The sequence below is a fragment of the Gouania willdenowi genome, chromosome 21 (assembly GCF_900634775.1).
Source record: "Gouania willdenowi chromosome 21, fGouWil2.1, whole genome shotgun sequence".
In the NCBI taxonomy this organism is placed as follows: Eukaryota; Metazoa; Chordata; class Actinopteri; order Blenniiformes; family Gobiesocidae; genus Gouania; species Gouania willdenowi.
In genome coordinates this window covers 28,967,643-28,990,304 of record NC_041064.1, presented here as the reverse complement: position 1 = coordinate 28,990,304, position 22,662 = coordinate 28,967,643, and the positions used below count along the sequence as shown (strand labels likewise).

Genomic DNA, 22,662 nt, shown 5'->3' with positions numbered 1-22,662 from the left:
TTTTTTGACTGGTGGTTTATGTTTATGAGAGGAGAAAAAGGAGCGCAGCTCCTCGCTTCAGCAGGCAGTGAAACTCACCAAGTTGGATGTGTCGCTAGAGGGCGGGGCTTCGCTTCAGATGTGCGTATGATACGAATGGGAAAATTTTTTAATCCTGCGGACCCTGCGGTGCGTTTCGTACAGCGGATGCGTCCGCTGCCGCAGAATACGCATTCGGTGTGAACGCAGCATTATACTGCTGCTCTGAGCAGCAGATCGATCCTGGTTGCCTGTATTTACAGTACATGCACCCGGAGCTAGTCTCATGTCACTGCTCTCCTGATGTAGAACTACTGACTATAAAATACAGACATTGTTCTTCCCTGATCTGTTATAACTTTTGGCAGTCTATAAAACTCCACGTTTTTCACGTACAAACTATCACAAATAAAATTTGATATACTGTAGATTAAAAGTACTTTATCAATCTGTTAACTGCTTCAGTTTCTCAGTTAGAAAAAGGATTATTTCACAGTTGATACTTCCCATTCTTGATTACAGTGATATCATTTATCAAAACACTACTGCCTCCATCCTCCAATCACTTAATGTCACCTACAACAGCCTGTGTAGGTTTATCCTCCACTGTCCTTGTAGAACTCACCACTGCCAGATGTATGAGCAATTGTTATGGCTCACTCTGGCATCCAGACGACAGCTTCACTGGTGATTATTTATATTCAAATGTATTAAAGGTAGGGTAGGCGATTTTCAAAAGCTATTTTGAATGTAGCCTTCCCGACGGCTCCACCTTTACTTTACTTCCTTACTTTAATTCCTCTCCGATCCTCTTACAGTTTACGTCCCTTAAATCAATCATACCTTATAGTCTCCAGAGTCAAAAATGAAGTTGGAAAACACTCATTTAAATATAAAGCTCTGTTTGATTGGAACATACTCCCACGAGAAATTCACTCTCTAACTTCTCTGCCTTTGTTTAAAAATGCTTTTGTACAGAACTCATGTCAGTGTTTTTGATCATAGATTGTGTATGTATGTATATGTGTATGTTTCTATTTATGTGTGTATATACAGTATATATATAATATGATGAACTGAAAGAAAGTGTGGGTGTTTGTATGTGTGAGTATATTGTATTTTTTATGTACTTTGTAATTATTTATTGTCTGTTTTGCTGTATCTGTCATTTGTTGCAATCTTGAGGACCCCCTCAAAAATGAGATGATTCATCTCAAGGGGCTTATCCTCTAAATAAATACATTTGAAGCACATAAAGAAGGTTACAAAAAGTATTTTCATTGTTTATTTGAAATTTCACACTTGTCTTTTCACATCCTGATCTTGCGCTGCTCTTTCCAGAATTCAGCGATCCCTTGAGACAGCGCTAGTTCTGCAAAGCCCTTGCATTCGAATGGGGTGAACCCCACTAGGGCAGTGCCTTTTGTGGTGACCCCCTGTCTTCCAGCCAGGTCAGCAACTGTTGCTGTGATGAGTGATGCTGGAGCATGACAGTACAGTTCACCTCCGATACTGAATGAGGGCCATGGTTCGGTTCCACAAAGGTTGTCGGTTGGATTCCTCTTCACACTTTCTACATTACACGCAATTTCCACAGCTCCTTCATGAGGCAGGGCTAGCACCTGCACACCAGGTAGACCTCCTGGGGTTGACTCTCTGATAGCATTTGCGATGCTGCGGCCTAAGACCATGTCCTGGGTGTCGATAGTGACATTGCAGTTCATAACATATGGACCTGCCCCAATACCTGTAGGAAAACACCCCCATCAATACTGTAACAATGTATGTACTGTACACGATACAACTTTTGTCTTACAGCCTACATGTAACACTTTAATTTGAGTAGTTGATCTCTTATTATTAGTATTATTATTATTATTATTATTATTATTATTATTATTATTATTAATAACATCAAGGAAGGAATTTTGCATGCTCTCCGTGGTGCTTATTTATCAACTGTTCCTACATTCTGAGTGTAGGACATACGTTCGACCATATTCATGCAAACTTCAGTATTTATCCATTTTGACATGAGCGTACGCAACGATTTGATCTCAAGTCAGATCTGAGCTCGTGTACGCAAATCTGAGGGAGTGAATTTGCAGTGCCGCACAGCCTAATCTGACTGAGACTGAAAATAAAGTATGAAACAAGCCTCAGCTGTCAATGAAGCATAAGCAGACATACTTTCAAAACAGATCAAAACAGATTATTAAAACAACTTCAACCACATTTATTGAATTTCCAAATAGCCCACTTTGTTCCTTTCACAGAAAACTCTGCTAATAAACTCTGCTATTGTCTGAGCAGGAGTGGTTCAACGGTGCGCACACACACGAGTGCAGCACTGCTTCTGCGCTGTGTTGGACTGGGGGAACACTGCAGTGTATCATTCATGCTTTTCAAATGTAAAGTATACCTTAAACTTCATCAATAATATGATGAAGTAAAGGTGAAGTTGGCTAACGGCGCTTTCATCAACGGATTTCGTTCCTTTATTTTAACATGTTATTCATTGCCTAAAGCGTGCGGACAGCTGATGCTGATATAAACTGTATATTTCCGTGTGTCTCGTGGATCTCTGCTGTGAAGTTGTACGCAGCGCACACAGGGGGGCAGACATCACATATGAGCGCCTTTATACAAACTTGCAGCAAAATGCTACAAACAGGAATTCTGCAAAACTAGACCTTAAACACCAGTTTTCACACTGCCAAAAAGCCCATCTTTGTTTTGCTTCACCTCACATGTGAGGATTTCCTTTCTTTTCTTGCCAGTGTTTGTTTGACCTCAGTGGGCGGGGCCTACCAACCAGGAAGATTTAAGGGCGTAACATGTTAATGATGATGAAATTCAGCCGCCGCATTTATCAACACCTGATCATTTGTACACATTTGGTCATATACGAATGTTTTATAAATCACACATTTGTGCCGTCGTACCACCAAATGTACACTCAAATCTGAACCCGTTTTGACACAAGGTTGATAAATGTACCTGTCATTTTTTTGGGACTTACCATTTTGTCAACTGTTTGAATACAAAACGGGAAGGAACGAACACTTTGAATCTGACTCCATGCTTTTGGTATTTGGTATCAAATCTAGGGGGGTTTACACTGGATTTCTGGGACTGGCAACAATCCCTGTTACCCTGTGCAAGAGAAGCGTTTACTAAATTTCAGATGAGTTTTGGCTGTCTAATTAAGTCTTTTGCTCTTAAAAAGTCCTTTCATAGTGCTAATGAAATCCCAACTGTTTGTAAAATGCATTCAACTCGTGAAAGGACCTCTGCTGTGAAGTTGTACGCAGCGCACACAGGGGGGCAGACATCACATATGAGCGCCTTTATACAAACTCTTCTCACATCATGTATTATTAACATTAAGGTGGAAGTGGAACACTTTGACAAATTGATATATTTTGAATAACTGCCATTAAAACATTGATGTTATAATGTTAGTTCGAGGTTATTTTGTTCATGAGGGCAATGCGAGCCTTTTAAAGGTCGCAATTTTTCGCAGAGGCTCCATATGTGATGCCAAGGGCAGAGTGAAGGGTTTGTGTAATGCTGCTGTGGGGCTCAGAGGTGGCCATGGGGAGCCAGTGAGCGAGTGAGGGAAACATCTGGGTCGGACGTGCCAGTCCACAGAGTGGTGGAATGTTGCTGGGTAATATCCACCCAGTATCATCCAATAGTTTTAAACATCACATTTTACCCATGTTTGTATGGTCAAGCTTTGTGGGTATAATGGACACAAATAGACAGAAAAGTAAAAAAAAAAAATAGATACATAATAATGTTGTCTATGCTAGAACCTACTGTCTAAACCATATTATTTGATGTGCTGTGAGCAAATTTCAACTCTATGTTTTTGTTTGGAAGTAGAAAGGATGGTTTTTGACTGGTGGTTTATGTTTATGGTGGTTTATGTTTATATATATACTGTATATATAGGGTTGACTTCTATTCAACATTTTAACAGATTTGTTCACAGGGTAAACATGTTGATACTTCACCTAATTTGGTGAATGGAGAACTAATCCACACCGCCTGTCAACTTGTTCACTGTATTGACTTTTTATTGCAGCCATCCATGTAGTTTTCATATTCTGTCAAGCTTGAACATTTCCTTTCCTTTTCGAGTACAGACTATGTTTTGTCGATCAGATGACTTAAACTCACCTGTGAGGCCAAACCTCTTCTGTGGCTGAGGTCCCAAGTCGGGCTGGATCGCCTCCAAGTTTGGCGTCTTCTTGAACCAGCCCATCTCCTTCCTCCTCTGGGCCAGGCCACGCTGCAGCGGGGAGTCAGCCCAACCAAACAGGAAGATGCTGCTGCCCTGGACCCTCTCTGTGAGTCCCTGAGCCACGGCTGAGCACAGGAAAGGACATGTAGGGAATCCATCATTACACAAACCCAGAAACATGCTAGCAGCGGGAGCGTGACACGAAACACACCTCAGAGGACGTCATTCACATTGATAGAGGAAAGTGAAAAGCCAAAACATGGGCTGTTTGTTACATGCAAGTTGTAGTTAATGAGCTTGCTCATTATCACACTCCAATCACACAGAAAAGCAGAGGGAGCGCACATGTCTCACACACAGACCACGTGCTGTGCCACTGCTCATTATCAGCCAGACACCATGCCACCCAGTCAACTGGTAAACTGTGAATCTGAACAACAGCAGAGGAAGTGACAGGATGTGTCATCATCTATACAAGTTCTCTGAGAAAACATCATAACACACATTAACACAACAACATAATAATAATACTAAGCCAGCTTTGAAGTATAATGCAGCCTAAAATCTGATTTAATGCATCTTCTTATTCTTCTCTCTGTGTGCAAATGCTGGATGTTCATTCACTGAAAGTCATTATAGCTATCAATACCAGCTTCAGGACCACATATCAGTTCTCAGTAACAGGAAATGAATTTGCCCCAAAATCTAATGGACAGAAAGCAAATCAAAGGGAGTCACATCAGCCTAATTTACTCTCAAGTCAGACAGAATGGGAAATTACATGAACTATCCTCTGACAAATAATGAATTTTTAATTGGAAAACCTGATTTCTCATCAACAAAGGTGGAAAAACATTTATAGAGAAAAATTATTTACAATATTTATTCTCTGCTAAATCTTTCAGTGGACTGGACTGTATGCTCTGACAGGCTGGATTTGGCCAGCAGATGTTAAGAACTTATGTTTAACTTCAAATAAAACTAAACAAACGTCTTAAAGGGGACATATCATGGTTTTAAATCCTTTCTTTTTAGATATAAATCATACAGTTGTGGTCTATATAAAGCGGAACTGCACTGCTTGGGTCTGAATTCCTCATTATTATAGCTCCCCAGACCCCTTTTCTACCCTTTTCTGATGTGCTTCTGAGAGCAACTCGTTTTGGTGCGGTCTCTTTAAATGCAAATGAGACACTTCATACCCCGCCCCCTCTCCAGGTTCAACTCCACCCTGCTCGGCCATTTTTGTAGTTTGATAGAAGAGATATGGCTATGTAGCTGCGCAGAAAAAGTTTATTTACACGTTATTTACAAAATGTCAACAACGGAAGACTTGTCCATCCAGCTTTACATGTTTGAGCCAGAGTTAGACTCGGCGGAGCGAGATGAAAATGTAAATGATGAACCTGCAGAACCCTAACAAGTGAGCTAACACAAGCACCGAGCTAACGCTAGCGCCAAGCTAACGTCACGAAATGCATTTTAATACAGTCTTTTCGGAGACAAAAATGGCAAAATGAAATGACTAATGAATACTTTAGACTTAAATTAAATCACCTAGGCCATATCATCAAGGATTTAAAACGAGCACACAGCGCTAACATATGAAGACGGTGCAGCTGCTAATGCTAACAAAACAATGACAGGGACGTTTTATCATCACACTTTTTAGCATTATTTACAGCTTACTGAAGTGCTCTGTTCGTCGTCTCCAAAGATAGAAGGAATTGAACCCTCAATCAGACAAAGTCTTCCGGCAAATCCTTCTTTATACTGGCGGAGGTTGCTGAAGCTGTCATCCTTGAAGTGCTTCACACACACAAAAATGATCTTACCCACAGATGTGGGTACATTTCCGTGAAAAATAAAACTCAACCAGGCACTTTGAAAAGGTTCTGATGCTGGGAGACGGTGTAATGAAGTGTGTGGGTTACTACATCCAACAACCAAACATTTTGACTTATCCTCTCGTAACTTCTGCATCCTTGAGCTTGGACTACAAAATAAAAGCGAGAAATAAAAATGGCGGATTGCTCGAAGTGTTGGGCCTGGAGTCGATGTCCTAATTTGGCAGTTCCGCTGACATTGTTCAAAAAACGTAATAGAGAATCGAAAAATCGAAACAGATTGAAAAATATGACCAAAACAGAATATAAAGATATCAACGGAGCACCTGAAGAGATTAATTTGAACTTTTCTGTACTTCTAAACAATCTAAATATACATCAAAATGCTTTTAAGGGCTAAAAAAGTGGATTTAGCACGATATGTCCCCTTTAAATAAAAGAAATTAATGATTTTAATGTTTATTCCAATAGAAATTATCAGAGAGCCTTGACAAAATGTGACAACGTGTTTAAGCAGCTGTTAAATGTGTCCGGTTTGGGTGAGATAAGATGCAGACCTCTCACACTTGCTTTGTATGGATATCTAAACACTCCAAAACCCTCAAATAAGCACTTGAACTGCACGTCTGCTCTTTCAGCAGCACAAACCAAAACACGGACTGTTATAGGTGTCATACAGAATCTGCTTGAAGATGATTTTAGTTTGATTGTCAGTTCTCAGTGGACCCAAGCACTATGCCTATTTTATTAGCATTTAGCACTGAGTGCCACAAAAAAATAAAGGTCTTCAATCATTGCAGCATTCATTTTGGTATGACAATAATCTAGCAGTGTGCTGAGGAAAGAGGTAAAGAATGAACTTCAGGCTCTGTGTCGTCACAGTGTACTAAAAACAAAACATTAATGAAGTCTCTAAACTATTTGTGTCACTTCACACCAGGGTTAGGGTAAAAAACATTTTTCAATTACAATTACGTCTCCAATTATCCATGTTCAATTACAAAACAATTAGTTACGCTGACTGGCATTGTTTCCAATTACAATTAAAATTACAATTATCGTTTACCCCTGAAAATCGATTACAATTACATTCTCAATTACTAAAGTTTATTTATTTATTCAGTTTATTTCCGACAATTACACACAATTACGTGCCTGAAATAAATAAGCCCATGAAACATAACTCTCCCCTTGTGTTAGCTTTCTGTTAGCATCTATATGATAACATGATGACGCCCATGAGAAGTGACAGGGAAAACTTGATATGAAACATATTTAAATAATTGTTAACTACATACTGTATGTGAAAGACTTAGAACTGTAACATGGTTCCCCAGGTTTGTGTTTAAATTCAATTGTAATTAACAGTTTTCATTGAATTTCTATACCAATTACTGTTACAAAATCAATGATTTGAATTCAATTAAATTTAAATGATGATAATAACAACAATAGCTTTTTCAATTACAATTATGATTACATCATAATTGTAATAATGATCAATTAGGTGATTACATTATAACTGACCTCAACCCTGCTTCTCACACTCAGGATAATTTAAGTCTGATCATGGAATCACATACATGTGCTTGAACGTCATCTCACCCCAAGCTTCTCTGACGCAGTCCTCCACCCCCACCTCCTCTCCCAGAGGATAGATGGGTATGAGATCAACGGCACCCATGCAGGGATGCACCCCTGTGTGAGCACGCATGTCGATCAAGCTGTACGCAGTCTCACACGCACACAGGACCGCCTCCCCTAAGAAGAATCCAAACGGAGAGTGACACTGAGAAAGCTGCTGCACCAAGGCTGGATGAGAATGTTAGATTGAACACGTCTGTTATCTGCAGAACAGTAAAGCTCCACAGCTTTGCATTGAGTGTCAGCAGGTTGTGATCTGAACAACCCTCCATTACAAATACTTTCAGCATTATCTTTGTTGGAAAAGTGTTCTCTCTTTTTTTTGTGGGCTAAATCCCTGCCAAAGCTTATTCAAAGATTTTGGAGTGTGAAAGGATTGGAGAGCAGGAACCCAATCCCTGCTGAAGCAGTGGAGTGACACCAAGCTTCTCATTCTGTGTGTCTTACAAACAAAGGCACAGGAATGTAAAGATCCTCCATTTCAATGAAGCCTCAGCTCAAAACACAGATTTACGTACTTACTGACAGAATCTATGTCAGCCACAATGGTGATGACGGAGCGGTTGTAATCATGATCATTAAAGATGTTCAGCACCGTTGTCCTCTCACGTCTCAGACCTGAAAGAAAAGAGAAGTCTTTATGGAGCAGAGTCAGAGCACACAGGGACTGGTCATGATGGTGAAGTCGTGGAAAACATACTGTTGGGATTTATTCAAACTGTCAATCAAAAACCACTGCCTCCATCACCTCCTAATAATGTGTATTTATTCCCTTCACAACACAGTCAGCCAAATCATTCTGACCACTTACAGGTAAAGGATATGACATTGGTATTGTTGATATTAATGTTCAAACAGAAATAATCAGATAATTAAAGCAGAACAAAGGTCCCTTTTGGTTATGTCACTGTCGTAAACACTCCCCAAGGCAGCATCTCCTCCCTCCTGCAACGGTGAGACGGGCAGCGGGAGGCTTCCTCAACTTACTGGGGCAAAATCAAAGAGGTTACCTTCTTGAATAAGCCGACATTCTGAGTGAACTCATCCTTTAGTAACTCCATAAGTTAAGCATTTCTACCGTAAAAACAGCACTGTTTATGATAAGTGATCAATCAGTTGTCTCCACTGTCACCCTGCTGCGCAGGCACACACACACATACACAGACACACACACACACACAAAATTGTTCCCTGGTAATGACGTCACTGGAGTGATGAAGTAATGGAGTGACTAAAAAACACTACTGTGTTCAAGCGACTCATCACGGGTGATTGAAGCGACTGCAGTCGCTTCAATCACTACAGTCGCGTTTGGTGTGAACCCACCATTAGTGTGTATTGGGCTGTCGCAAAGCAGTAAGTCTTGTCGCAAGAACGAGAACAGAGCTGCGAGACTGGCCCGATCCGGAGGCAGGGAAAGTGGCAAGTGTGGTTTTGTGGTCAGAGACAGCAGGGGGGGATGAAAGACCCCCAATCACCCATTAAACACTTGTATTACCCTCAGAGGGACTATGAGAAGGATTTATTCATGTGAAAAAAGTTTCTTAGTTCTGCTTTGTGAAGTGAGCTTCACAAAAAAGACATCACAGAGATATTACAGTTTGTCCTCAGTTGTTGAGATACTGGTACATGAGACACAATGACAACAAACTGTAACTCAAGCACCAACCCTTGAACCAATTCTCAGCTCTGGTCCAAATAATGTCTCTGGATGGCATTACTCTGTCACCCAGCACCACAGTGCTATCTTTGATACCGACTTATCCTTTAAATCTCAAGGACAGCTTTCTTCCACCTCTGTAATATCTGTAAACGCAGGAATATCTTGGCCCAGAGTGATGCTGAAAAATAAATCCATGCATTTATTACATCTAGAGTCCAGAGTTAAATATATTCCTTGATTCATTGAGTCCGAAGGACCACCAGTTAGAAAAGCACTTCCTAAATACTACATTTTCACTCTATCACTTTAATTAGAGGGTAAGATCATAAGGAAGGCAAGCACTAACATAAAAAGGTAGGAAATTATGAGATTTCAAGTACATGCAACACTTTATTTCTCCTAATTTGTACAATAGTTTCATTTACATTACATTTGATAGAAAATACACTTTGCTTTTTAAAAAATATTTCTTATATATCATTATCAACATAGCAGTGACCATACACCAGATCTGCAACAGTTAAAAACATTTGTTACAATGTTTCAGTGAAAACAAACATTAAAAAATGGTTAATTTATTACTAAAACTTCATCGGCAGTATTTCACTTTACTAAGTACTGTCTACATCTATCAACTGTATTTATCTTTGTGAGATTGAATCCTTGAAAATAAATCGGATTTTAGATGGAGCTCATTGGTAACTAGAGCGCCTGAGGGCCCCTCACATGGTCCATGGTTGGTGACCCCTGCATTAAAAGAATCACAGGACACTGACAATGAGGTGATCACACTGACTGGACTTGCCTTTAGTGTTATACAATGCAGCTTTAGCCACTGTCTCCACCAGCTCTTTTCTGCGGGCTTCAGAGACGTTAAGTAGACACGCCACGAGTCGTCTGCCTAAAGAACTGGACATCATGTTTCTGCAACAGAAATAAAGAGCTTTGATCATTCAGTGGTATCTACGATGTAGCTTTTTCTGTTAGGCAGGTTTAGTTTTATGGTTAACATTTTCAAGTTTTAAAAATGTTAAACTAAAAGCTGTTCTGGGTTTAATTGAGCATTTCCATTTTTTTTTTCTTGAAACATTTTATTTACAAATGTTATGTTTATGTGTGCTAAATTCTACAGGTGTTGAAAGGTAACAGATTTAACTTATTTCCATGTACCAGTTTTCTACAAGTTAAAAAACATTAGGGACATTTGTTTTAATTTTTTACTTAAATACATTTAGTAGCATGTACTTTTTTTTTTTTAACTTTCACTCACCACTAAAAAAAAAAAAAAAAAAAATAGAATTTTTCTTTTTTTTTTAAAAAGTTAGAAGTTAGTAAGAGTTATTGCGATATAACGAGTAATGGCCTCCCATAGAGTAGTGTGTGTGTGTGTGTGTGTGTGTGTGTGTGTGTGTGTGTGTGTGTGTGTGTGTGTGTGTGTGTGTGTGTGTGTGTGTGTGTGTGTGTGTGTGTGTGTGTGTGTGTGTGTGTGTGTGTGTGAGGCCGTTTAGGAAAAAAAACAGTGAAGAAAAAAAAACACAATGAAAACCAAAAACACACAACGAAAACCTTATGTTTACACATTAGATGGCGCACTTGTACATTGAAATCCATTTTTTTATGCATTTGTTTTTTTTTTCGTTTTTTTTTTTTTTTTAAATATATCTACAATTTACATCTTTTTTTCACATTGATAAAGCTGATTGGATGTTTTTTCACAATGAAAATGCGTGTCTGAAATTTAAAACAAATTTCGCATTAAAAAAAACAACAACAAAAAAAACAACATTGATGTGTAACCGGACGTTGATAGATGTGTTACCGGATGTTGGTTGATGTGACCGGAAAAAAGCTGTTGAAGGCTGCTAGAGAATAAAAGTACGGCTGTGTGTTTTTGGTTTTCATTGTGTTTTTTTTATTTTTTTTTCACTGTGTTTTTTCCTAACCGGCCTCCCATACGTGTGTCTTGATTATTATTTTCTTGTCTTAATTTTTTTTTTTTCTTGATTTTTTTTTTCCAGTCCTGTTTTTTTTTTTTTTTTTTTTTGGGACACCTGCAAACTCCTCCCACACAAAACACAGGTGGTACTTTTACCAGCGTTATTTTTTATTCAAGTATCTATACTTTTACTGTAGTACTGAAGACTAGTACTTTTTCCACCTCTCTTGGTGAGCCGTGATCTAGTACATGTATTAATAGTAATACCATCCACAGACAGTGTGTGGCGCTGTGCAGTAACACTTTCTACATGCGGTCTGTGCATTGAGGGAGGAAAAAAATAGTTTTAAATTAAAAGTTGCAAAAACTTTGAGTCATTGAATGTGATTTCATTGATTGATTATTTCATTAATCATCATAGTCCAGATGACCTAGAAAGTGAATTACCTTCTCCAATGTCTTCTTATCTACAGTGTTCTAATGCTGTTGTGCTGCTCATCTGTCTCACATAGGATCAAAGTCTACCCTGGCTGTTTCTCAGTGCCTCTTGTGTATGTAACTGATACTAACATGTTCAGTGCATTATATGATGTTATTATCGGTATAGGACAGAAAGAAACGAGCCTGACCAGTAAAGCTCTTACTGTGCTCAGCTGTAGATCTCACTGATCCTCGTTCACGTTTGCGAAAGTACTGCACAAAGTTCAAGATAGTTCCCTCCTGGTAATAAACACTTGGTCAAACTTATCTTTTCCGGAAACAGAAATTCCAATCATTTGCCCTTTTCAACTTAAAGTTTGTGCACTGCGCTTTAAAATCACTTACCTTTATGGGGTACCGATTGTAAAGTTGTGCATGCTAAAATAAAAAACAGCAACATTTAGCAACAAACTACGTTTAAAAAACACGTGTGGTTTTTTTTAAACCAGATTTACAGCAATATTTGCGAAATTTGTGATATTTATTTTCTCATAAAAATATGTCAATATTAAATCTAAATCTAAATGTTAAATCTAAATATTACTGTTAAATCTAAATGTTAAATGTTATATCTAAATGTCATGGGTGACGGTCAAACTAAATATTTAATTAACCGGAACAACATAAAAGCTTATTCCGGTGAATTTGTATATTAGCTAAGTATTTAGTTTCACCCGTGACATTTAAATGTAACATTTAGAAATAGATTAAGATTCACATTTAACATCTAATTAGATTTAATATTTAGGATTTACATTTATCTGCGATGGACTGGCGCCCAGTCCAGGGTGTACCACCGCCCAATGAGAGTCGGAGACTGGCAGCGGCAGACCCCCGCGACCCTGTAAAACAGGAGCAAGTGGGTTAGAAAATGGATGGATGGATGGATTTACATTTATAATTAACATTCATATTTAGATTAACATTTACATTTAACATTGATATTTTAGTTTTACCAGAAAAAAATATCAGAAATTTCCCAAATATTGCAAATCTGGTCAAAAGTAACAATCAAAATTCACATACGTTTTTTCAACATGGTTTGTTGCAAAAAGTTGCTGTTTATTTTAGCATGCGCAACTTTACAGTCTGTGCCCCTTTGCATATAATGCGACAAATAATCTTTAGTGTTCAAATTCTAACAACTTCTTTATTTAATATATGAATCATATCACAGACATTTTTTCTTTAATAATTGTGGTAGGTGATTATGATAACACATTTAATGAGGATTGGATGCTCTGAAACTAAAAGTTATTTTTCGCTGGGCTTTTGTACTTAATAATCTTAATGGTAATACAATTTTCTTTATATGTGATCCTTGTTTACTTTCAATGTTGTTAGTGGAAGCCTTGCATCCGCACAAGAAAGCAACAAACGAGAGAGCAGCAGAGGAAGTTTTGGATTCATTGTAAAAATGAGTGTCCAGCCTGTTTTCCAACTAGTCCAAAACGACAGGGAATTATTTCAGTCCTGCCATCTTCATCTTTCACAGCAACAGACATGCGCAGTAACGCCGCACTCAACTGTGGCGCATTGATCTCTATCATACCACCAGAATGAGTACGTTGGTCGGAAAAAAAAGTGAAGCTACCCGCAGCCATATTAGTACACCGAAAATATCCTGAACAACGATGAATGGACGTATGAATTGGCTGCTCAAATTCATTTAAGTTTCACATGATTTTATTTATGAAAACACACCGTTAAATTGGATTATGTTCACAACATTAATTTTAAGACAATAGAAATATATACAAAATAAAGAGCAGTTTCAATCATTTAAACAATGTGGGTGTAAGCCAACTATCAGTTGTAGAAAGTTCCTCATAAACCAATTTGATGAAGAGTATGTTTATTTTAGATAAAAGGGGAGACAGAATGCTTGATTTTAAATAGTAAAGGACAAACTTTACACAAAAGGTGAGTTTCAGTAAAGTAAGTTTATAGGTTTAGAGCTGAATACAGCAGTGTAAATGTATTGGAATCAAACAGAGAACATAAGTCAATTGGGGATGTATATATAAACCACAGACTATAACCTGCCACCAACAAAAGTGTTTCTATCATCAGTTATTAGCAGTGTTGTTAGTGATTTGTCATTATTCTTAATTCACTGTATTTAACTGAACCAGGCAACATCCAATTTTGAACGTCACAACGGAGAGAAAAGAGTCCCATTTAATCAGAAGCCTTTAATCTTCTTTTGTTTACAATGCCCTCCTGGCATTAGGTATAGCAAGATGGCGGTCAAGGACTTCAACTCTATAGGGTTGTTAATCAATGCGCCATTCAGTATTGATTATTGTGTATTGTATATTGTATTTATTCCAAAGGTAGGAAGAAACAGAGTAAAAATACTTTGTACTTTTCTGGAGACTTTTTCCTTTGAATTACTACATTTTCACACAAATATCAGTAATTTTATCCACTACATTTTCAACTTTACAGAGGAAAAACAAGTTGCCAGGTTGGGTTTACTGTGTCCGAAGCTGGCTGTTTAGGTGTCATTTTGGGTGACTTATTATTTTGATTTTTTTTACCTGTTTCTGTTGGACAAAAATTGTATTTATTCATTTATTCATTTATTCAGTTATTCATTTATTTGTTTGTTTGTTTGTTATTATTTATTTATTTTTCTTCTAAATTTCTTTGCGGTAGTAGTTAGATGGGGATGGAATAAAGGCTGTCTGATTTATCTTCTTCAATGTAGTACAGTTTTATTGCTAACTACTTACAGAATTAATGGTTAAACTTATTTACAAAAAAATGTATTCACATAATTTCCCAAAACTATATACTCCTAAAATACATTTTTGAGGAATAATCAACATGGCCTGTCAAACATATTACATGATTTCTAGATAAACACAATATACACCTTTTTGCGGTGACATCATCATCCGGGACATTTGCCTTAGCAACACCCTTTGCCATTTTAAGAGGGGTTTACATTTGCCTGACAACCGCTTTAAACACTATTTACCACGAACAACACAAAGGTTTTACTCAATGTTGTACAAATATTTCAGCAGACTAGAGCCAAAGGCCAAGCACCGATATGAAGGGAAGTTACATTTGGTTGGCTTAGAATCGTGTCCATACCAAGCACCTCAAGTTTCATGGAAAAGCCATCCGACAACATGGCCTTAGGGGTATTCCATAAAGGAGGGTTAACAAACTCTGAGTTAATCCATAAACTCTGAGTCAACATACTCCGCGATGGTAAACTCTGGGTATCAAATTCCATTACAGCTGGTGTGAAATGAGTCAATCAACCCTGAGTATGTAAACCTTGGGTTACTTTCATGCACGCGCGCGATAAAAAGCTATCATCAATGAATCAGAGATTACCCAAGCTGCCATGACAACCACCCGGAAAAGAGCGATTTCTTCACCCTAATGGGTGAAATAAGCCGGTGTTTGAGGAATATCAGCCTGTTCTAAAAGTGTGTTCAGTCTTCAGTGACTATAGTGGCTTAAATCACCCGTAATTAGTCAAACTTTTTGGTCGCTTCATAACTTTATCTCTTCAATGACGTGACGAGCGGTGAATAATATGAATAAAATGTGTCTGAGGAGACTTGGAAGCAGCAAAGGATGGCTGCATAGAGAACCCTCCTGTTACACTGGATATAAAGACAGTGACTGCTGCTTGATATCGAATCATTTATATTGATTTTGAATGTAATATTGTTGCCAGAGTCATCTCGACGTCTTAAAAAATGTCATTAAAAAACACTGAAGTGGGACGCGAACCTGTGACCCATCACTGCCAAGAGCAGCATCACAATTCACTGCACCATCATACTTTCAAAGATGTGTGATCTACAGATTTAACTGTATAACAATATAAAACAACAATCGAGCCTTAAAAGTGGATTAATTTAAATGATCATCTCTTCCTTTATATTATCCACAGGTTTGTATTCAGTGAACTTTACTACAGACATCAGTAGATGTTTTAATGCAGATCAACCTCTCAGTGACTTTCACTTGTTATAAAGAAAACTAACGTCTGCACAAAGCAACACAACATTAGTAATGATGTGAACACGTCTGTGGTGTGTGATGTTACTAATGTGTTTCAGAGAAAAGTGTCAAGGTTCATTAAAGTGTTCAGGTGGGCGGAGCCAGGTAGAAACCCAGGGTTTCTTTGATAAAACCTGCCAGCGACCAGGTTTAGTTCACGAACAGTGTTACCATGGTGACATACTCAGAGAAGAACATACATCACGTTTAGGAATGAGATACTCAGAGTTTCCCTCATTTGAGCCTGAACATACTCAGAGTTTGAACATTATGTGTGTTTTTGTGTCTATATAGGCCTGTGTCATCATGATAATTGGCTCGTTACACGATGTGGCTATGCAAGGCTAGCGCTGCTAATAATAATAATAATAATAATAATAATAATAATAATAATAATAATAATAATAACTTAATTAAAACATAAATGAGGATATGGAGCACATTTGTTTATTTAATATACTTACAGTTCATATACAAGTCAACGCATTGCATATTTACTGTTAATTTCACGTTGCTTGTCTTCAAGTTAGACATACTAGCCATAAACATTTTAGTCATTACTGAATAAAATATAGTTTAGATGTAAGCAAATTCATAATAAATGTCATAAAATCAATCAGGAAGAAATTAGATCCCCAAAATACACAACAAAATGTCTATTGCAAACCTACGACCACTTTGATTTTGGGCTTCATGTTGTTCCATCTACGTTTGTTCGCCTCAGTGCTTGGATCTATAACTTCCGTTTCTGGTCTTTTTCTGTCGGTATTCTGTAAAAGTCTATCTTTTCCTTCAGCCAGGCGTGGTTGTGACAGCCAAATACTGCGCAGGATTTGGGCATTACGCGATAAAAATCAGCCAGACTGCAAAATCAGCGGTAAATAGCGGTTGTCAGGCAAATGATTAGCACTCTTTGTAGACGGTCCCTGCCCACTCCGCAGCTCAGTGACGTCATGTATCATTTTTAGCTGAGCAGAGTCTAATGAAGAAAACATCTGTACAGTATGTTCTCTGCGTTACAGTGACTACAGAGATGTATATATTGTGTTTGCGCCACCTTTTGATCGTGTGATATCAATGCTACAAACTTGAACCAATCAATATTTTTCTGGTGATATTTTCGGTTTACCAATATGGCGGCGGGTGGCTTCACTTCCTTCTACCGACGCGCTTTCAAGTGATGTGACAGAGATCGGTGGTGACATCGCACAGGCAGAATATGCTAAATCATCGTGTTTGTCTACTGTCGGTGCTAACTAGCAGAGCTTCACCGTAATAACTGCGGCTGTTGCCATGAAGGCCTCCACAGACTTCAGCGGGCTGGTCGCATCCGCTCCCCGGGATGTGGGCTCCCACAGCTCACTGCAGAGGCTGCTGGCGGTTCCTGGTCACGTCCCCAGTAAAACCAATGACCTGCTGCTGCTGCTGCGGCCTCACGGAGACCCGGGGGCGGCGGGGGAGGAGAGAGATAGCCGGCATGTGGTGTTCTTTCACGGGGATATTCAGGTGAGTAGGTGTCGGTCTCTGATCCGCTTGGCTTCACTTTGATGACCCAACTTTAGTCCTTCTGAGCCCCGAAGGTAGCTTTACATGCTGTTTGTTAGGTTTTATTTTAGAGATTTTTGATAAACCACCAATGTTGAGTTATAAGAAATAAAGTAGAGTTAGACATGACAGACAGACAGACAGACAGACAGACAGACAGACAGACAGACAGACAGATAGATAGATAGATAGATAGATAGATAGATAGATAGATAGATAGATAGATAGATAGATAGATAGAATGGTATAGCAGCTCACAAGTTACGATGTCATTTTTAAGCCAATATGGATTTTAAACAAATTTAACTTTATGGTTTTTATAATCCCATTCCACCACCTTTTCCACCATTTTTAGTAACTTGTAACCCATTTTATTTCTAATTAGGGCAATGATTTAGATCTTTAAGATGATATACTAAGGTGCACATAATATTAAACTTCCTGGATGATGGTGGATATTGTTCAGATAAATAAATGTGGTTATCACAGATTCATAGAACAATGGACCATCATTTTGCTAACTTTATGGATGGACCCCAAAAATATCTTCCCTTTATTCCCCCTTATAGATAACCCTGTCTTCAATGTTTTATTTATTTTTTATTTGAAAGGGACAGTGCACATTGATGAACAAGTGTTAAAAAATGACATATTGTAAATGCGCCAGAGTTAACAAAATGCTAATTTGCATCTGTTGTCCCTTGATGTCTGTGTTCAGGTACAGTGGGGGTCCCCAGTCTGAAAAGTATGAGAACCACTGCAATAGACGATAATGAGCTCATGCTAACGATCCGATATAATATTTTTGAAAGCAATAAAAGACCAATAACATAAACCAACTTTTCCTATTTTAAGAACAAACAAGTGCCACTCTGCAAATAAAAGGTAAAATAAAAACATAAATCAGTCATTGAAGGCCACTCTAAAATGAAAACCAATCATGTAATCATAATATCGTTCTTCAAAACATATTCCCACCAGTGCATGAACTTCGGAAGTACAATTTTTTTTAAGAAAAACATCAAACTAGAAAAGTCTACACAGATCAAAGACATGGACATAAAAATATCTGCATTTTCTGGCAGCATTTGACATTGAACATTGATTATGTCTCCTGCTGGACAGATGTTGCAGGGGTGTTATGTATATATGGCTCTTAGGTTTATAAGTTTTCATATTGAATATTGTCATTGACAGATGACCTCTGTGAATGTTTAACAGGTAGAAATTGCGTTTATTTTTTAGATGTCATCAATGCACTGAAGCAGAGGATGGGCCAATGGCCTGCATTATTAGCAGTTGCAGTGTATTGTATGTGTGAGACTGAAATGAAAGAGTAAAGGCACACATTGAAGTACTTCCAAACAGTAGGTACAGTATGTGAGTGAAGATCAAAGGCATGCTGTTTATTGTGTCGATGGATGATTAGTAGGATTTTTTATATGAACAAAATGTACAAAATTATATTGAAATGTTTTCATTTCTTTATTCATTTTCATCTATTTTTAGTCATTCAATATAAGTTAAATATCTAAGGAATTAAGTTTGACTATAAATCTTCTTCTGCGTGTGTGGTAGCTGGTTATGATTATTATCAGACTAGGTGGCTCTGTGTAGCACCAATTGTTGCATGATAAGCAATGTTTCACAAAGTCTAACTTTTATTATGAATAAAAGACCAACTTTTTAAATTTCCTCTCTTCATCCTCTCTTCTATCGCTACAATCTGTAGTTCCTCTTCTTTTCCTTTTATAATTTACTGTACGACTGCCTCCGTACACTCACGAAAGCTGGACTCGTGTCACATCTCATGACTATGATGACAAGTTATCAATGAATAACTTGACTTATGTATGTAGAGTTATTAGTTCTTATTGGTGGGCAGTCTCTTCACTAGTGTGATGTCAAGTAAAGCGTAACTGTTTACAGTCATGGGTACTAATGTAATTCAAGTGTTGGAACTTGTTCTTGTATTATTTACAGTTCTATCCTTATGATTGTGTTTAGACAGTAATCAGTAAGTACAGTAACCTCATTTTCAAAAAGCTATTTTTAGCCTGAATGAGCACGACATTGAATCTCCAGCATTAATATCAAGTCATGTAATCTATTTTTTTTTTTTTTTTACAAAGCCACCAAAATTATGCAAATAGAACCTCAGGCAGTTCACATTTTAGTTTCAAAGAACTGCTTTCTAGGAACACAAAGAGAGGAACAGCTTTATTTTGCAAGCTCAACATTTGAACATGAAATTCAGTTTACAAAAAGCTGTAAATCAACACATTTTCCGTAAATATGCACCCCCCCCCCAAAAAAAATAAAAAAAATAAATAAATAAATTTATAGTCAAATACTGTTATAGCATGAAAATATTCCCTTTAGAAAACACAAATATGATTGGCCAATGCTTCCAACCCAGGTAAAAAAGGTTTGTGACCCACTTTTGAGTCCAGATTAGGGCTGAACGATGTTGCGATTTAATATACGATTATTTGTTCAAGAACCTTGTCACATATTTTTCAATGAACACAAGCAATAAATCAGTCTGTTTCATAATAAACAATTTCAGATTTATTTAAACTAAATCTAAAAAAGCATTTATCAGATCAAATAAAAAATGTACGGTGGGCCTATTGAATTGTTAAGGAACAATTGGTAAAAATTAAGCATCCAACTTGTTTGAAGTTTTTCTTTCAAATACTTGTGATGTGCTGTTTGTGCAGCTGTTTAATGTGGTTCACACAGATCCAGGAGCCAATGCTTTGTGTGTGTTTACTGTTTATTGTGCAGAACTTCCATGAGGACATGGCGATGCAGCCTGAAGGTGCTCAGTGGCTTCGGTGGAGTCTAGAGCAGGTGGCTCTCACGCTGGGCCGTCGTTTCCCTGACCGACACGTTTGGGTGGTGAGAGCGTCGCGCATGTACCTCCACAAGTTTAGCTGCTACCACAACTTTGTGGAGAGTAACATGTTTGGAGCGCCGGAGCACTGTCTGTACTCAGCCAACTTTGGAGCATTCCACCAACTGAGGTTTGACACCTTCTGATAGTGTGACAGAATCATTAGTCCCACTCCCACCTAATGCTGTGCAATATAACGATATATATCATGGTGCGATATAAAAACGTCTACCGTACGATATAGCCCTCTATCATTTATATCACTAATTTAATGTGATCAGATTCTCAGCCTAATTCTACATTTAACAGCGGCCAGGACGTGCTCAGACATGAACAGTAGATATTTAGTTTAGCATGACAGAGATGCAGAAATAGGACACTATGGTATGCAGGAGTGAAACGCTGCTTCTTTTGGTCAGAATGGGTCCCCTGGAGAGAACCAGAATCTACAAACTGTGTCACTACAGCCAATATGACTCTGTTAATTTATCTCCTGCTGCTCTAGAAGGACTTTTGAAAATATGACCTAACGAGACCTCTACTAGTAAAATTCACTACAGGTACGGTTTAAAACAATAGCAGTGGTCATTGTTGTTTCTTGCACCCCTTGGTGGCATTTCCACATACAAATTTACAAAGCAGAACACGTGACAACAGTATATGTAGCAAAAGTCACTAATATTTCTTTGTTGAGAAGATTGTTAAAGTACAAATACCATTTATTATTATTATATATATATATATATATATATATATATATATATATATATATATAATGAATAGCAGTTTTCCATTCATTTCATGTAATTTTAAGGAAGAAATACTATATCGGGATATAAAATGTTCTCCATATCGCACAGTACTCGTCCCACCTGTGTTCTGCAGTCTGAGCTGTTTTTCTGGTTGCAGAGCTTTGCTGAGTCATGGCATGGAGCAAGCCAACCTGGCATGCCCCCTCCAGAGCACCCCCTCAGGCTTCTCCCTGATGATAGTGGGATTCAGTAAAGGCTGTGTGGTCCTGAACCAGATGGTGTACGAGCTGGCCGGAGCCCGCGCCGACCCCCACATGTCGCCCTTTGTTGAAAGCATCACGGACATGTTCTGGCTGGACGGGGGACACCCTGGGGGCAGTGAGAACTGGGTGACGGACAAGCAGGTGCTGAAGGAGCTAGCTGCCAGCGGTGTGTCGGTCCACGCCCATGTGACCCCGTACGAGGTGTGTGACCCCATGCGAGCCTGGGTGGGCTGCGAACACGGACTCTTCATTAAAACACTTGAGGAGCTCGGCGCTTGTCCCAGCAACAAGTTGCACTTTGAAGACGAGCCTCCGTCCATCCACAACCATTTCAAGGTCATTCAGGAGTTTTGAGTTTGGTGATGTGAGCTGCTTGGTTGAGTTCATGTGGCTAACTGCAGCTTTTCAGTGTTTAACCCTGATGATGGCCACCTTCTCTCTAAGATAAGGGTCTGATTTCCCCCACTAAGGCCCCGTGCACATTACCTGGGGGAAAAATGACCCTTTATCATCTTCTACACCTGCTTTGAATCAAAGGAACCTTTTATAATCGACTGAGGCCTCCTCACATGAGCTGTTTGTGTGATTGAGAACGTGTTCAAATGCTAATCACTTAAGCTTCTGTCCTTTCTATTTAAACCTCATGGCTGTTTCATGCACTGTGTTGAGCCTTTGAACATGTGAATGTGCAACAGGGTGAACTCCATCCTGCAGCATCCATCTCAGAACAAATCAATGAACCAAAAAGATTAGTGTGTGAAACACTTTAGTTTGATTCCAAATCATGTTTGAGTAAAAATCAAAGTCTCACATTGTGGCTCTATCTTGTCGTGAAAAGTTACGATTGGTTGCAATTGTTGTGGAAGTAAAATAATTGTATAAATGTAGCATGGTGAGATTTAATCTCATTGATAAGCAGAAAATACATTTTCCTATGGCAAGATGTACACTACTGTAGTGCAGAATCAAATGTATCAGGAAGGACAAATATTGATTAGATACAATTTGTGCTGGGTTCCAAAAAATTTTTTTTTGCCTACCACAATTTATGTCACTGCTTTGCTTCTTTCAATGAATCTAATGTGTAAAAAATGTCTGCTAAACATTTAGAAACTAAATGGCAGAGAATGGAAGTCTTTAAGTGCATGTAAATGTTTTATTTGCAGACTTTTCTTGTTTGTATAAGCTTCAAAAGCATGTTTACACCAAGTGGATAGTAACCTCTTAAAGCATTCCATTTTGTTTACGACTCCCTGCCGTTTGTAAAATCCCTAAGTCAGCAAATGTTGCACATTTCATTAAAATCTTTCCTTTGTTAATTTGAGCACAGA

General features: G+C 38.3%; 2 protein-coding genes across 7 annotated transcripts; one reads left to right on the top strand and one right to left on the bottom strand.

Annotated features, from left to right (window-relative positions):
* Window positions 1-1,321: 1,321 nt before the first annotated feature.
* ftcdnl1 (formiminotransferase cyclodeaminase N-terminal like 1) lies at window positions 1,322-17,282 on the bottom strand. 6 transcript variants are annotated; one of them, XM_028435935.1, is made up of 7 exons: window positions 17,144-17,262; window positions 12,596-12,682; window positions 10,230-10,348; window positions 8,284-8,379; window positions 7,723-7,878; window positions 4,207-4,395; window positions 1,322-1,765 (listed from the first exon to the last, which is right to left on the bottom strand). In XM_028435935.1, the coding sequence occupies exons 3-7, from the start codon at window positions 10,342-10,344 to the stop codon at window positions 1,329-1,331; spliced, it is 993 nt and encodes a 330-aa protein (XP_028291736.1). In that variant the 5' UTR covers window positions 10,345-10,348; window positions 12,596-12,682; window positions 17,144-17,262; the 3' UTR covers window positions 1,322-1,328. The 6 variants fall into 6 exon arrangements, with proteins under 6 accessions (XP_028291736.1, XP_028291739.1, XP_028291737.1 ...); XM_028435938.1 differs by lacking the exon at window positions 17,144-17,262 and adding an exon at window positions 17,002-17,122; XM_028435936.1 differs by lacking the exon at window positions 12,596-12,682 and having other exon boundaries at window positions 17,144-17,282.
* On the top strand, window positions 16,782-22,650 carry c21h2orf69 (chromosome 21 C2orf69 homolog). Its single transcript, XM_028435941.1, has 3 exons — window positions 16,782-17,378; window positions 20,208-20,446; window positions 21,226-22,650. The coding sequence occupies exons 1-3, from the start codon at window positions 17,166-17,168 to the stop codon at window positions 21,683-21,685; spliced, it is 912 nt and encodes a 303-aa protein (XP_028291742.1). The 5' UTR covers window positions 16,782-17,165; the 3' UTR covers window positions 21,686-22,650.
* The last annotated feature ends 12 nt before the right edge of the window (window positions 22,651-22,662 follow it).

Coding starts and splice junctions, on each gene's coding strand:
- ftcdnl1 (XM_028435936.1), bottom strand. CDS start 10,344: ATGATGTCCAGTTCTTTAGGCAGACGACTCGTGGCGTGTCTACTTAAC. Junction 7,879..8,283: donor GGCTGACATAGATTCTGTCA/GTAAGTACGTAA, acceptor GATTCTTCTTAG/GGGAGGCGGTCCTGTGTGCG. Junction 1,766..4,206: donor GAAGAGGTTTGGCCTCACAG/GTGAGTTTAAGT, acceptor GTTTTCCTACAG/GTATTGGGGCAGGTCCATAT.
- c21h2orf69 (XM_028435941.1), top strand. CDS start 17,166: ATGAAGGCCTCCACAGACTTCAGCGGGCTGGTCGCATCCGCTCCCCGG. Junction 17,379..20,207: donor TCTTTCACGGGGATATTCAG/GTGAGTAGGTGT, acceptor TTTATTGTGCAG/AACTTCCATGAGGACATGGC. Junction 20,447..21,225: donor GGAGCATTCCACCAACTGAG/GTTTGACACCTT, acceptor TTCTGGTTGCAG/AGCTTTGCTGAGTCATGGCA.